Below are 15,165 nucleotides of genomic sequence, written 5' to 3' on the forward strand. Positions count from 1 at the left end.
CGCTTTACTGTTTTTTGTACACATTATCATCACTGTCCCCGATGGGGCTCACAATCTAAATTCCCTATCAGTATGTCTTTGGAATGTGGGAGGAAACTGGAGAACCCGGAGGAAACCCACGCAAACACAGAGAGAACATACAAACTCCTTGCAGATGTTGTCCAAGGTGGGATTAGAACCCAGGACCCCAGCGCTGCAAGGCTGCAGTGCTAACCACTGAGCCACCATGCTGCCTGCATATGTATGCGTTTTTTAAGCGTTTTTATCGCCAAACATCCTGAACGTGTGCACACAGCCTCACCCATTTTTTTTTAAAGAACAAGGCATGTGGTAAATAATAGAAGTTATACTCAACAGCTGTAACACCAATCCATTACATTCTTTTCTTTTGACACCTGAGCGCAAATGATTATGATTGGCTGTAGCATTTAACTGACAGGAATGGCAGATCATAAATTGTGCTTTAGATCACATCTCATTTCAGTCATTTGATTGTCAGAGCCAAACACAGACCTCAGATGACTGAGAACACGACATCATCAATTCCTGTCAAAAAATTCCTAACAAAAATCTGTCTTTTTTTAGGAAAATCAGATTACTCTTTTAATAATCCCTGCATTGGTATTTTTAACAGGTTTTCCTAAAATCAACGGTTAGGTCTTAAGTATTTGTTTGCTGGGGTTTCACAGCTGGGACAGGAGTCTCATATGCCAAGTTTGAATGGCGCAGTAGTGGAACATGCGCACTGCCCCTCCATAGGACTGATGGCGATAGCCGACCTTAGCGCTATCATAGGATCTCTATCAATAGTGCTGATTGGCTGTAAACTATCAAGTAGTACTGTCTGTGAGTCCACAACTTCCTTCAGTCGTTGACAGAACCACAACTGCAACATAATTATATGATGAGATCATGCGTAATACATAGAGGAGATAATACCTTCCTAGTAACTTACCGTACCAGGCCTTGGATAGGGTATTCTGCCCTGATAAGGAATTAGCTGGTGGTTTGGACCTTCTCTATGAGCAAATGGACCATTAAAAACGGTTTGAATGTCGGACATGTGATAAACACACACTGCAGAGCCTTTAAAAACCGAGCTGGAAAACAGAACCATAATAAGAGTGAATACAAAGAACAATAAGAAAAGCAACGCGATCTTATTACACTTGTTCACAAGATACATTTGTAAAAAAATAACACATAACAGCCCAGTAATTGCCAGACAGTAATAAATAAATGCTAAGCAATAAATCCAAGTTGAAAAGAAAGGCTTATTTCTTTTAACTGGCTTTGTAGATTTCCAAGATCTGTCTTCCAAGAGTGCCACAAAACTTGTGTATGGAAACAGTAGCTCATTTTCCGTTCAGTTGTTTCATTCATAAGGTAATTCCCTGCAGGTCTCAATCCACATGTTTAACGGATTATACAAGGAAACCTGAAATCCTACCTAGTGGCTGGCAACCAATGTGTAGGTCTTAACAATTCCATCTTTAGATCAGTTTCTGTTTGCATTTGTCAGACTTTGGATATCTACTTTCTTATATAAACTTCACTCCATATAATGGAAAAGCACTGCCTGCGCTCCAAAAAGAAGGTTCTGTACAAAAAATTCTTTATATGATCTATTGAGGAAGACCACACACAGCTGGAAATGGCATATGGCTATTATTCTATTGGTGTACTTGATAAGCTTCCTCTTACATTAAAACTCTGGACAGCTAAAGGCTAATTGAAGAAATATATTTATTGACCTATTTTCCATAACATCATTGGCAAGGTGCCATATGATCCTTTTATCATCTGCATATTTCTGTGCCTTATGACTGATGTATTGTAGAGCCCCATTTGGCTCTTCAGTGAAGTAGTTGGAGGAAGGACATCATTTCCCTCTTCAAATAATTTTCAGAGTTAAAGAGAACATTTGTCTGCCATATTAACGCACTACTCGTCCCAAGAAAAGATGTTGCTTCCTTAATCCTTTGCGGTCTTGTTTTTTTTTACTTATCTTTTCATATTAAATTCTAGCATCAACAGACTTCTGTTCAAACTGCCAAGTGAATCTGAATATCATCAGCCTTTGGAATGTATGAACTTCTGCCCATAAACATCTTAATTATGGTGGACGGATAATAAATGACATTTCAGCCAGTGCAAGCCACCCACTGTTTGGGATTGGATACCTCAATGCTCTGCTTCTCCTGCCATTTAAAGAGCCTGTAGGCCAGCTATGCAAAATGCGAAATATCATGTTTGTACAGGAAAAGGAAACTCCTATGGTTAGAAACACTGACGACCCAGACAAAAATAAAATACCCCAACCTGTCCCAAGTGCTTAGCAGGCTATGCTACCATTACTCAGAAGTATTGATTTGTCTTTTCACTATTTTTCCCTTTGCTGTGCTGCACCCTTGTTTTGGTACTGCCACAATTTGTTGTGTGTGGAATTAACCCTACCACTATTCCACTCCCAAAGATAGTCTCTTTTACAGCTGCCTGCATGCTCTTCCACTACAAGGTGTAAAGTAGTGCTGTAAACACATAATGGCTTAGCTAGCTACTCTGAACTGCAATAGATACATTTATTTTCACTTCCTAGACATTGCAATCTGATAGCCGGTATATGAAATATTATCCATTCTAAGAAAGGAAGAAAGAAGAGCAGAGCGCACTGGGGATAACTGGTATGTGACATGTAACGTTCCATATTGTGCAGAGAAAATGGTCAGAGGACACCAATCTACCCTTCAAAAATCTGTTGGGATGAACTTGTGATCTAGTTCAAACAAGCTGATATGTAGAGCTCAATTTAGAGAGAAGTCAAATTTGGCTATGTATTAATTTGTAAAAATCATATCAGGGTTTAATAATAAGTTTCTGAACCCAGAAACCGTGACTCCATATGTGCAATTGGAATTCATTAAAGAAGATCTGTCACTTGCTTCCGAAAAATGTGTTAAATATCTTGTAAAAGTCCCTCAGCTCCCCTGATTCTGCCCCTTTTTTCTACTTTGCGCTGCACTAATCCATTGCAGAGATATTCATACAGTATGTGTTGCTTTTTGAGGGCAGAATGTACAATCTTTGCTTGTAGTGCAACAGGGCATTTCTTCACTCGTCTTTGGCGGCATGTGTTTTAAGCCATCCCTTACAGACGCTGCCAATCAAAGCTCATCAGTTGATCAAGTAGTCTCAGACGTTGCAGAGCAGTGATTGGCAGTGTCTAGGAAAAAGTGTGAAAGCACACGTCCCCAGAGAAGGACACTGAAGAAATGCCCAATTGTGCTACAAGTAAAGATTTCACATAATGTGCTCTAAAAGCAACAAATGTGAATATCTCTGCGATCGAGCAATGCATAGGAAAATGGAAAAAAATGGCAGAATCAGCAGAGTTTAGTGATATTTCCAAAATATTTAACTCAAATATTTCGAGCAAGTGACAAGTCCTCTTCAAATAAACAGTAAATAGACACAGAAACCCTGCTAATATCAACAGGTTTGCGCAACCTCAGACAACTGATCACTGGGAAAAATGTGGATTGGGCACTTTCAAATTTGGGCTGCTGATTTCCTTTTTGCTCTCAGAGATAAGCCGTTGCCAGATATGTCAAATGACGGACCTCTCATAGAGAACACAGGAGCATTTGGCTGAACGAGCACTCCTGTGTATGAGAGAGCCGGCCAAGATGGTTGTCGACTGAACAAACAGCTAAGGTTTCATTCAGCCCACAGCCATCTAATGTGTATGGCTGGCTTTGCTCACAGTGACTGATAAAGAATAAACAATACTAATCCACTTATCTAACATCTTAAATATGTTACAAAGGTAATTATACATCTCAGAAATCCATTAATCATTTACTCCTTAAAACACGTGGACATACCTGGCTGGGGTCTGCAAGTGTTGAGGGACTGAGCAGCTAGTCTCTCTTTACATGTGATAGAAACTTGTGGAGCTGAGCTCCAATTTGCGCTGTTAACCATGTAGATGCCGCCATTAATCTCTGACAGCAGTATTGAAATGGGTTCATATGCACATCAGCTCCCACCGGCTCCCCACTTCACAAAGGGTATAGGTTTGATACCATGGTAGCCGGGGGCCTGCTGAAAGACACCATGCCTGCCATCTTGGTGCACATGTGAAGCCCAGTCACAAGCTCAGCTTCATTGGCGGCCACCAATTACATGGTGTACCACAATACTGTATTATTGCAATGTGTAGAATAAGTGATTACGGTAGATAAAATAAAAAAAACAAACATTGGAACCACGGCTATTTTAAATCATTAAAAATAAATAAATAAATAAAAATATTTGGTACTGCTGCATTTATAACATTACTGTCTACCAATATATAAAATTAATTAACCCATATGGTCAATGTGTAAAAAGAAAAAAAAATCTAAACAACAGAGTTGTGTTTTTTTTCATCACTACGCCTCCTTAACCTTCGTCAGGCTGCATAATTTTACAACGATAACAGGCTGCAGAGGTACAATTGTACCTTCATATATATATTTTATTGAAATTTGGGCAATATATTTTGGACCAAAACTGCAGAGATGTCACGAAATGTTAGCCCTCTACGGCTTTTCGAAAAAAAAAGTTATTGCAATTTTAAACGGAATAGTTACAATTGTACCTACTCAGCCGGACGAAGGTTAAAAATACAATAAAAGCAATCAAGACGTTGTATATAGCCCAGAATGATATCAATGAGAATGTCAGTATGTCATGCAAAAAAGCCAGTCCTCACACAGCTGATGGAAAAATCAAAACATTATGGGTCTCGGGAAAATAGGATCAAAAACACTTTTTCACCACTAAACAAAAGACGGGTCATTTTTACCATATACTGTATATACTCGAGTATAAGCCGAGATTTTCAGCCCAAATTTTTGGGCTGAAAGTGCCCCTCTCGGTTTATACTCGAGTCACGGTGGGTGGCAGGGTCGGCGGGTGAGGGGGAGAGGGCGCTGAGGCATACTTACCTAGTCCCGGCGATCCTGGCGCTCCCCTTGCCGTCCCACGGTCTTCGGGTGCCGCAGCTCTTCCCCTGTTCAGCGGTCACGTGGGACCGCTCATTAGAAAAATGAATATGGACTCCACTCCCATAGGGGTGGAGCCACATATTCATTTCTCTAATCAGCGGTAACGGTGACCGCTGATAGAGGAAGAGGCTGCGGCACCGAAGACCAGCTGTTCGGGAAAAGGAGCGGGACGCCGGGAGCAGGTAAGTATGTCATATTTACCTATCCCCGTTCCACACGCCGGGCGCCGCTCCATCTTCCCGGCGCCACTCAATCTTCCCGGCGTCTCTCCGCTCTGACTGTTCAGGTCAGAGGGTGCGATGACGCATATAGTGTGCGAGGCGCCCTCTGCCTGATCAGTCAGTGCGGAGAGACGCCGGGACGAGACGCCGGGAGTTGCAAGCAAGAAAGGTGAGCATGTGGGTTTTTTTTTATTGCAGCAGCAGCAGCAGCAATGGCAGAGCTTTCTATGGTACATCAATGGGACAATAATGAACGGTGCAGAGCACTAAATGGCACGGCTATGGGGCAAGAATGGACGGTGCAGAGCACTATATGGCACAGCTATGGGACAAAAATGAACGGTGCAGAGCACTATATGGCACAGCTATGGGGCAAAAATGAACGGTGCAGAGCACTATATGGCACAGCTATGGGGCAATAATGAACGGTGCAGAGCACTATATGGTACAGCTATGGGGCAAGAATGAACGGTGCAGAGCACTAAATGGCACGGCTATGGGGCAAGAATGAACGGTGCAGAGCACTATATGGCACAGCTATGGGACAAAAATGAACGGTGCAGAGCACTATATGGCACAGCTATGGGGCATAAATGAACGGTGCAGAGCACTATATGGCACAGCTATGGGGCAATAATGAACGGTGCAGAGCACAATATGGCACAGCTATGGGGCAATAATGAACGGTGCAGAGCACTATATGGTACAGCTATGGGGCAAGAATGAACGGTGCAGAGCACTAAATGGCACGGCTATGGGGCAAGAATGAACGGTGCAGAGCACTATATGGCACAGCTATGGGACAAAAATGAACGGTGCAGAGCACTATATGGCACAGCTATGGGGCAAAAATGAACGGTGCAGAGCACTATATGGCAGAGCTATGGGGCAATAATGAACGGTGCAGAGCACTATATGGCACAGCTATGGGGCAATAATGAACGGTGCAGAGCACTATATGGTACAGCTATGGGGCAAGAATGAACGGTGCAGAGCACTATATGGCACAGCTATGGGGCAATAATGAACGGTGCAGAGCACTATATGGCACAGCTATAGGGCAATAATGAATGGTGCAGAGCACTATATGGCACCGCTATGGGGCAATAATGAACGGTGCAGAGCACTATATGGCACAGCTATGGGGCAATAATGAACGGTGCAGAGCATTGTATATGGGGCACAGCTTTATATGGAGCATCTATGGGGCAATAATGAACTGTATGGAGCATTATATGTGGCACATTTTTATATAGAGCATCTTATGAGCCCATCATGAACTGTATGGAGCATTATATGGGGCTCCTGATTCAATATGGATATTCAAAAACACTTAACCTACTGATGTCTCAATTAATTTTACTTTTATTGGTATCTATTTTTATTTTTGACAGTAACCGGTAGCTGCTGCATTTTCCACCCTAGGCTTATACTCGAGTCAATAAGTTTTCCCAGTTTTTTGTGGCAAAATTAGGGGGGTCGGCTTATACTCAGGTCGGCTTATACTCGAGTATATACGGTAATAAATGCCATGAAAAACAAAACTCAAAAAACAATAACAGGATTGCATTTTTTTCACCATTTCATCACTTTATTTTTTTTAGCCTGAACTGCTTGTTAAAAAGAAGGATTTCCTTTAAAACTACAACTCATCCCACAAAAAAAACAAGTCCTTATATGTCTATGTTGATGAAAAAATAAAAAAATAATGGCTGTTTGAAGAAAGCGAAGAAAAAACTACAGCGCAAAAACAAAATATTGACTGGTCCTGAGTGAGTTAATATATAATGTAACTACAGTATAAGCATCATATGTGCAGTTCTTTACCATTAACAATGTTATACCTTGAGGTTGTGAAAATTCCATAGACGAGAGTAGATCGGGGATTGTCTGCTTCCATGAGAAAGACATCCTCTAGGTTAAACAATAAAAAAGAAGGATTTTATTTCGGTCATCGTCACTTCTAATGACTATTTCAGATTTTATTTTTGTACGTTTAGCTAAAATGTCCTGTCAGTGGGTAATTTGCATCAAAAAATTATCTTCCATGATCTGCACCATGCTCATGAAGTGTTTTTTAGATACTTTCCGCTACTTGCCCGACCAAGGAAGTCGCCTTGCTGAATTGGGTGTCTTATCAGAAAATGAACATAGGGTCACATATTAGGCTATGAGCCAAAAAATGCGTCAAAATTATGGAGCCTGCTTGTGCCACAAAGTAAGTCAACTTGGCAAACGCAATCCCTTTTGAGACATTGCATTAGCGCAGTCCGTAGCGCTATGCGCTAAACGGACTGCCCTAACGCAATGTGAACCTAGCCTAATCGGTGAACAAACATCGTAACAAATTGAGTAAAACATATTTTTAAAAGAAGAAAAACTACTACCTCTTATCACATTATTGTATTATTATGGTTACCTGTGAAACCTTGCTATTCCCTATTTCATTATTCTATGGTTCCAATCTTTGAGAATAATCTGGCTTCTGCAGAGATTGCATTTTTCTAACCATACAAGTTACAGCGCACAAATAATTACTCACCTAGTTCATCAAAATAAGTCTCAGTCCCATCATCGTCCATCACCGAGCACACTAGTCTCGCCTTTAGAAATGTTGTCCACTTATTAACAAGGCTCCTCTGTCCACCAATATCATTCTAGAAGGAATAGAGAGCAATTTAGTTGATATTTTTTGCAGTGTTAAGAGAAATATGTTCTCGCCCATCGCATTTTCCTGCTTACACTATCATTTTCAGGCAGCTGTCAGGCCTTGATCTGTATATAGGTTTGTTGAAAAACTATATTATCTTTTTAATTGACTTTGTGTTTTTTTTTTTTTTTTCCACAAATACAGAAATAAAATAAAGACAAATGATTGCAATGTTCTTATTAATATAACATAAGTGAGCTCAGAACTTGAGCTGAATAACTTTGTTGACATTATAGGAAAATTACAATAATCCCCCAAAAAATCCCCACAATTGGTAAAATCATAAATCCAGAAAATAAAAGACACAATTTAATATACTTCACTACAATACTCAGAATTAGCAAGAAGCTCATATAGATCATCAGCTCGTATAGATCATCAGGTAGTCAACTCCTCTGTAAAAAACAGCCCAAAAACAAAAAATCACTCTAATGGGAAGCGTTGGAAAAAAGTGAGCCAAAAATGTAAATATTTAAAAATTAGGAACCATGAAGAGAGCAGTCGCATGTATTGTTTGAAAAATGTTTGTCAACTATCAAAATAATTGGACAATTCTAGAACTCAAGAAATCTTTCCTGAATCCTTCAGAAATAAACTGTAACATGGAGTCACGGAACACATACCATTGTCCGGATGGAGAAACATGAGGATCTGAAAGCATTTCTGTTCACTGTTTCAGTAATGCCCGGTGATTAAATGTAATTACTTTGGACAAAGTCCAGATGGAAATAAGTAGACATTGAAGAAGAGTTATGCACTGCATTACATGTCCTACAGTCCTCGGCCTCGTCATGGGCAGGAAATGCACTTAGAACCAATGTGATTATTAGATTGTATTACAATGAAGAAGACATGCTTACCGGGCAAACCCTGGCTATCATGGAATGGATCTGCTTGGTGCTGCCGCTGTTGTCAGTCAACCTCTCTTTGAGAAAGACATAAACCTTTGCATCGTTTGGATCGGTTCCATCTGGCAGGAGCTGGGCGTCCACAAAAATTGGTTCTACAACACAAAACAAGAGACCTTTATATTTAGCTGTAACTCCTATGTGATTTACATATTTATTATCATGTCAAATTAACATTTATTGAGCCCTTTTATCATGTATGCAAAGATTGTAATTACAGGGATAATGAGCAAGTGTTGCATAAAAATCAATGAATATACTCCGCACCTTGGGCCTTATGTACTATGTTAATGACCACATGGCCATCCACAGAAAAACCCAATTTAAAAGTAATGTATCATCAGATGACCTGTTTATCTCCTTTACCCCCCAGCCTGTTTACATGACCAGGCCATTTTATTTCAATTCTGACCAGTGTCACTTTATGTGGTAATAACTCTGGAACGCTTCGACATATCCCAGTGATTCTGTGAATGTTTTTTTAGGACATATTTTACTTCATGTTAGGCTACTTTCACACTAGCGTCGTACGACACACGATGTAATGCGTCGTGGCGACGTACCGATGCATGCTGTGAAAGCGCAGCACAACGGGGGCAGCGGATGCAGTTTTACAACGCTCCGGTGAGGAGGGGGCGGAGTTCCAGCCGCGCATGCGCGGTCAGAAATGGCGGACACAACGCACCAAAAAACATTACATGCAACGTTTTTTGGTGCCGACGGTCCGCCACAACAAGACGCAACCGTCGCAAGCCTATGGAGAAAAAACGCATCCTGCAGACAACTTTGCAGGATGCGTTTTTTCTGTAAAACGACGCATTGCGACGTGCGTCGTACGACGCTAGTGTGAAAGTAGCCTTAGGCTACTTTCACACTAGCGTCGGATTTGGCCCGTCGCATTGCGTCGGGCCGAGATTCCGACGCTAGCGCTTGTTGTGCCGCACAACGGGTGCAGCGGATGCATTTCTCCGGCGCATCCGCTGCCCCATTGTGAGGTGCGGGGAGGTGGGGGCGGAGTTCCGGCCGCGCATGCGCGGTCGGAAAAAGCGGTCCGTCGGCTGCAAAAAACGTTACATTTAACGTTTTTGGCTCCCGGCGGTACGCCACAACACGGCGCAACCGTCGCAAGACGGTTGCGACGTGTGTCAATACGTCGCAATGCGTCGGTAATGTAACTCTATGGGGCGAAAACGCATCCTGCAAACAACTTTGCAGGATGCGTTTTTTCCCCTAAACGACGCATTGCGACGTATTAAAAAAAACGCCAGTGTGAAAGTAGCCTTAGTGGTAAATTTAGGTCAATATGATTTGCTTTTATTTATGAAAATATTGCAAATTTTGAAAACAAAAATTGACAAAAAATTGAAAATGTAGCAATTTTCAAACTTTGAATTTTTATGCCCTTAGACAAGATAGTTATATCAAGCAATATAGTTAATAAATACCATTTCCCACATGTCTACTTCACATAAACATCATTTTTGAAACATCATTTTTTTGTTAGGAAGTTAAAAGTTTATCAGCAATTTCTCATACAAATTTCTCAATTTCTTATACAAACTGATATCACGCAAATAAATTGAGTTTCAATAGACTTTTAATGATATTTTCTGTTATCTCTAATAAATCTTAACATTTTAGTGGAAATATTAGTGAGCAGCAGACACAATTAGCTACATTTGTAATTCGAGTAAATTAAAGTATTTTTTTGCCTAGGTTTGTGGATTAACAGTCACTGGTAGGGCATGAACACATGATGTCTTTTAGACAATAGCATATCTGCATCATAACTGAAGCAGGAGACGCTTCATGAAAATGCTAGGTTTTTCCAGAGCTGTCTTTTCTGATGTCTTGTGCAGTATCTTTTTTTTTACATTCCATATATACACCGTGTTCCAAATTATTATGCAAATTGGATTAAAGTGTCATAAAGATTTAATTGTTTTGTTTTTCAAATAAACTCATGGATGGTATTGTGTCTCCGGGATCAATGGATCACTATAATCAATCTTTAAACATGTGATAATTAGATTTCCAGGTGATTATAATGAAAGGAAAACTACTTAAAAATGATGTTCCACATTATTAAGCAGGCCACAGTTTTCAAGTAACATGGGAAAGAAAAAGCATCTCTCTGCTGCCGAAAAGCATCAAATAGTGCAATGCCTTGGTCAAGGGATGAAAACATTAGATATTTCATGAAAATGTAGGCGTGGTCATCGTACTGTTAAGAGATTTGTGGCTGAATCTGAAGACAGACATGTTCGTGCTGATACAGGCATAAAGAGGAAGGTTTTTGCCAGGCAAGTTCATCGGATTAAGAGAGCAGCTTCCAAAATACCATTACAAAGCAGCAAACAGTTATTTGAAGCTGCTGGTGCCTCTGGAGTCCCTCAACCTCAAGGTGTAGGATCCTTCAAAGGCTTGCTGTGGTGCATAAACCTACTATTCGGCCACCCCTAATCAGTGTTCACAAGCAGAAATGGTTGCAGTGGACCGAGACATACTTGAAGACTAATTTTCAAACAGTCTTGTTAACTGATGAGTGTCGATCAACCCTGGATGGTCCAGATGGATGGAGTAGTGGATGGTTGGTGGATTGCCACCATGTCTCAACAAGGCTGCAACGTCAGCAAGGAGGTGGAGGAGTCATGTTTTGGGCCGGAATCACGGGGAAACAGCTGGTAGGACGCTTTAAGGTTCCTGATGGTGTGAAAATGACCTCTGCAAAGTATACAGAGTTTCCGACAGACAACTTTCTTCAATGGTATAAAAAGCAGAAACGTGCCTTCAGGAGCAAAATCTTCTTCATGCATGACAATGCTCCATCTCATGCTGAAAATAATACCTCTGAGTCATTGGCTGCTATGGGCATAAAGGGAGATAAACTCATGGTGTGGCCACCATCTTACCCTGACCTTAACGCTAGAGAACCTTTGGAGTATCATCAAGCAAAAGATCTATGAGGGTGGGAGGCAGTTCACATCAAAACAGCAGCTCTGGGAGGCTATTCTGTCTTCATGCAAAGAAATACAAGCAGAAACTCTCCAAAAACTCACAAGTTCAATGGATGCAAGAATTGTGAAGGTGATATCAAAGAAGGGGTCGTACATTAACATGTAACTTGGCCTGTTAGGAGGTTTTGGAGTTAAATACCTTTTATTGTTCAGTGAATGTGACCCCCTAATGCTGCAAATTCCACAAATGAGCATTTTCAGTTCTTTAAAACATATCAAATGTTTAGAAATTCTACTGTGCCTAATAATTTGGACAAGTGCATTTTGAGTTTTTATTCATTTTGGAGATTATACTGTTATCATTGTGAGGTTTTTTTCAATAAAATTCGATGTATACTCAAACGGGTGATGACTTTTATTAGACTGACTGTCATTTGCACCGACCATTTAGGAAAATCCGAGAAAAATATCATTTGCATAATAATTTGGAACATGGTGTAAAATAGTGGCGGCTTCCAATGGAAGCCACCAGAAGAATGGACCAGTCACTTTTTAGCCTTTTGAATCCTGATGATGAAATATATGTACTGCAAATCATTTTGATATTACAGTACAGAGGTGTTTTTTTTACATTTTTTAGAGCTTTTTCTGGAGGGTTCAAGAGGAATTCTCCTGAAAAAGATGTTGCGTGCACATACCCTTGCAAAAGGTATAACTACAAGATTATTATTTGTTCCTCCCACTGAGAGCAATCAATCTCATACCCGTGCTGAGTTGGAAATTTTAAGCTGTGGAGACTGATACTAGTAAACGTAAGATAAGGTGTTATGTACAAAATATTCAACATGATTATTTTAATAACATTTGTAACGTAGTTAACATTGCAAAAAATCCTTACCACTTAACCATTTAGAGTTGTGCTGATCTGTCCTGACCGGATTACGTTTTGTAAGACTGCGAAAAATGGCCGAATCAGTGCCCATGAAATCAATATACATTCCAGAAAAGAGCTCTTCATCTATGGAACAGTACATTGTCAAAAAGAAATATCGTTTATAAACAAGGTCGAAAATGTTACAATACATAACTACACATCCTACATGCCATAAATTATCTGAAAGTTACACGGTTACTCTAGATAATGTGCGACAGACATATTTAGAATTAACAAACCTAAACCATAGTTAAAAAAAGCCGAGTTTGGAAGCTTTGCTGCAGGGTTTTAAATCTCAATTGCTATTTAATGTTGGTAATTTGTTTTATGACATAATAATCTCCAGTCATGTAAATGGCTACAGTTAGATGTGGATATTACCCCGGGGCACGCAACCCACTCATTAGCCTGCGACATACAGCCACAATTCACATTAGATAATAATCCTACTGTTCTGTGCTATAGCACGGGTTAACTTTATCACTAGAAATCAAGCTGTCATATATATATGGTAACAAACAGAGAACGCTGCTTTATTTCAGGCCAAACGTCACTGCTTTTTCCACTTTATAACATGCACTGTAAACTGAAGGGCCTGCGCGGCTTATATACGCAGTCCGGAGTCTGAACTTTTGCACCCATTTGTGCGTCCAGGAATAATATAACATTAATCAGTCTATAAACATTAGCAGAATATTACAAGTCTACGAACGGGCATCTCATTTTCACTAAGGACATGACGAGAAATTCTATTTACACCTCTTATAAAATGACAATGGGTGGCGATTTCTTTAGAATCTCTATGATTAAATCTATCACGGTATATTAAAATCAGGCAGCTGTGATCATTGTTAAAGCATGTTCCCATTTTCTATGGAAAGTATGTGGATCAGAATGTTATTCCATTTCACTATGCCCCTATTAGTATTATCAGGGAGAACAGTCTGATTTGGAATTGGGTCGCATTATGATGATATATACAGTGCCTGCAAGTAGTATTCAACCCCCTGCAGATTTAGCAGGTTTAATAAGATGCAAATAAGTTAGAGCCTTCAAACTTCAAACAAGAGCAGGATTTATTAACAGATGCATAAATCTTACAAACCAAAAAGTTTTGTTGCTCAGTTAAATTTTTATACATTTTAAACATAAAAGTGTGGGTCAATTATTATTCAACCCCTAGGTTTAATATTTTGTGGAATAACCTTTGTTTGCAATTACAGCTAATAATCGTCTTTTATAAGACCTGATCAGGCCGGCACAGGTCTCTGGAGTTATCTTGGCCCACTCCTCCATGCAGATCTTCTCCAAGTTATCTAGGTTCATTGGGTGTCTCATGTGGACTTTAATCTTGAGCTCCTTCCACAAGTTTTCAATTGGGTTAAGGTCAGGAGACTGACTAGGCCACTGCAACACCTTGATTTTTTGCCTCTTGAACCAGGCCTTGGTTTTCTTGGCTGTGTGCTTTGGGTCGTTGTCTTGTTGGAAGATGAAATGACGACCCATCTTAAGATCCTTGATGGAGGAGCGAAGGTTCTTGGCCAAAATCTCCAGGTAGGCCGTGCTATCCATCTTTCCATGGATGTGGACCAGATGGCCAGGACCCTTGGCTGAGAAACAGCCCCACAGCATGATGTTGCCACCACCATGCTTGACTGTAGGGATGGTATTCTTGGGGTCGTATGCAGTGCCATCCAGTCTCCAAACGTCACGTGTGTGGTTGGCACCAAAGATCTCGATCTTGGTCTCATCAGACCAAAGAACCTTGAACCAGTCAGTCTCAGAGTCCTCCAAGTGATCATGAGCAAACTGTAGACGAGCCTTGACATGACGCTTTGAAAGTAAAGGTACCTTACAGGCTCGTCTGGAACGGAGACCATTGCGGTGGAGTACGTTACTTATGGTATTGACTGAAACCAATGTCCCCACTGCCATGAGATCTTCCCGGAGCGCCTTCCTTGTTGTCCTTGGGTTAGCCTTGACTCTTCGGACAAGCCTGGCCTCGGCACGGGAGGAAACTTTCAAAGGCTGTCCAGGCCGTGGAAGGCTAACAGTAGTTCCATAAGCCTTCCACTTCCGGATGATGCTCCCAACAATGGAGACAGGTAGGCCCAACTCCTTGGAAAGGGTTTTGTACCCCTTGCCAGCCTTGTGACCCTCCACGATCTGGTCTCTGATTGCCTTGGAATGCTCCTTTGTCTTTCCCATGTTGACCATGTATGAGTGCTGTTCACAAGTTTGGGGAGGGTCTTAAATAGTCAGAAAAGGCTGGAAAAAGAGATAATTAATCCAAACATGTGAAGCTCATTGTTCTTTGTGCCTGAACTACTTCTTAATACTTTAGGGGAACCAAACAGAATTCTGGTGGGTTGAGGGGTTGAATA

General features: G+C 40.7%; 1 protein-coding gene across 1 annotated transcript in view; it reads right to left on the minus strand.

Moving 5' to 3' along the window:
• SEMA3C (semaphorin 3C) overlaps window positions 1-15,165 on the minus strand; it is a 229,319-nt gene that overhangs the window by 82,293 nt on the left and 131,861 nt on the right. Inside the window, exons 7-11 of the mRNA XM_069765149.1 lie at window positions 12,746-12,865; window positions 8,843-8,985; window positions 7,815-7,929; window positions 7,117-7,186; window positions 956-1,100 (exon numbers count right to left, since the gene is read on the minus strand). Coding sequence (XP_069621250.1) covers window positions 956-1,100; window positions 7,117-7,186; window positions 7,815-7,929; window positions 8,843-8,985; window positions 12,746-12,865 — 593 coding nt within the window. The remainder of the gene's footprint in view (window positions 1-955; window positions 1,101-7,116; window positions 7,187-7,814; window positions 7,930-8,842; window positions 8,986-12,745; window positions 12,866-15,165) is intronic.

Source organism: Ranitomeya imitator, chromosome 4, assembly GCF_032444005.1.
Source record: "Ranitomeya imitator isolate aRanImi1 chromosome 4, aRanImi1.pri, whole genome shotgun sequence".
NCBI lineage: Eukaryota > Metazoa > Chordata > Amphibia > Anura > Dendrobatidae > Ranitomeya > Ranitomeya imitator.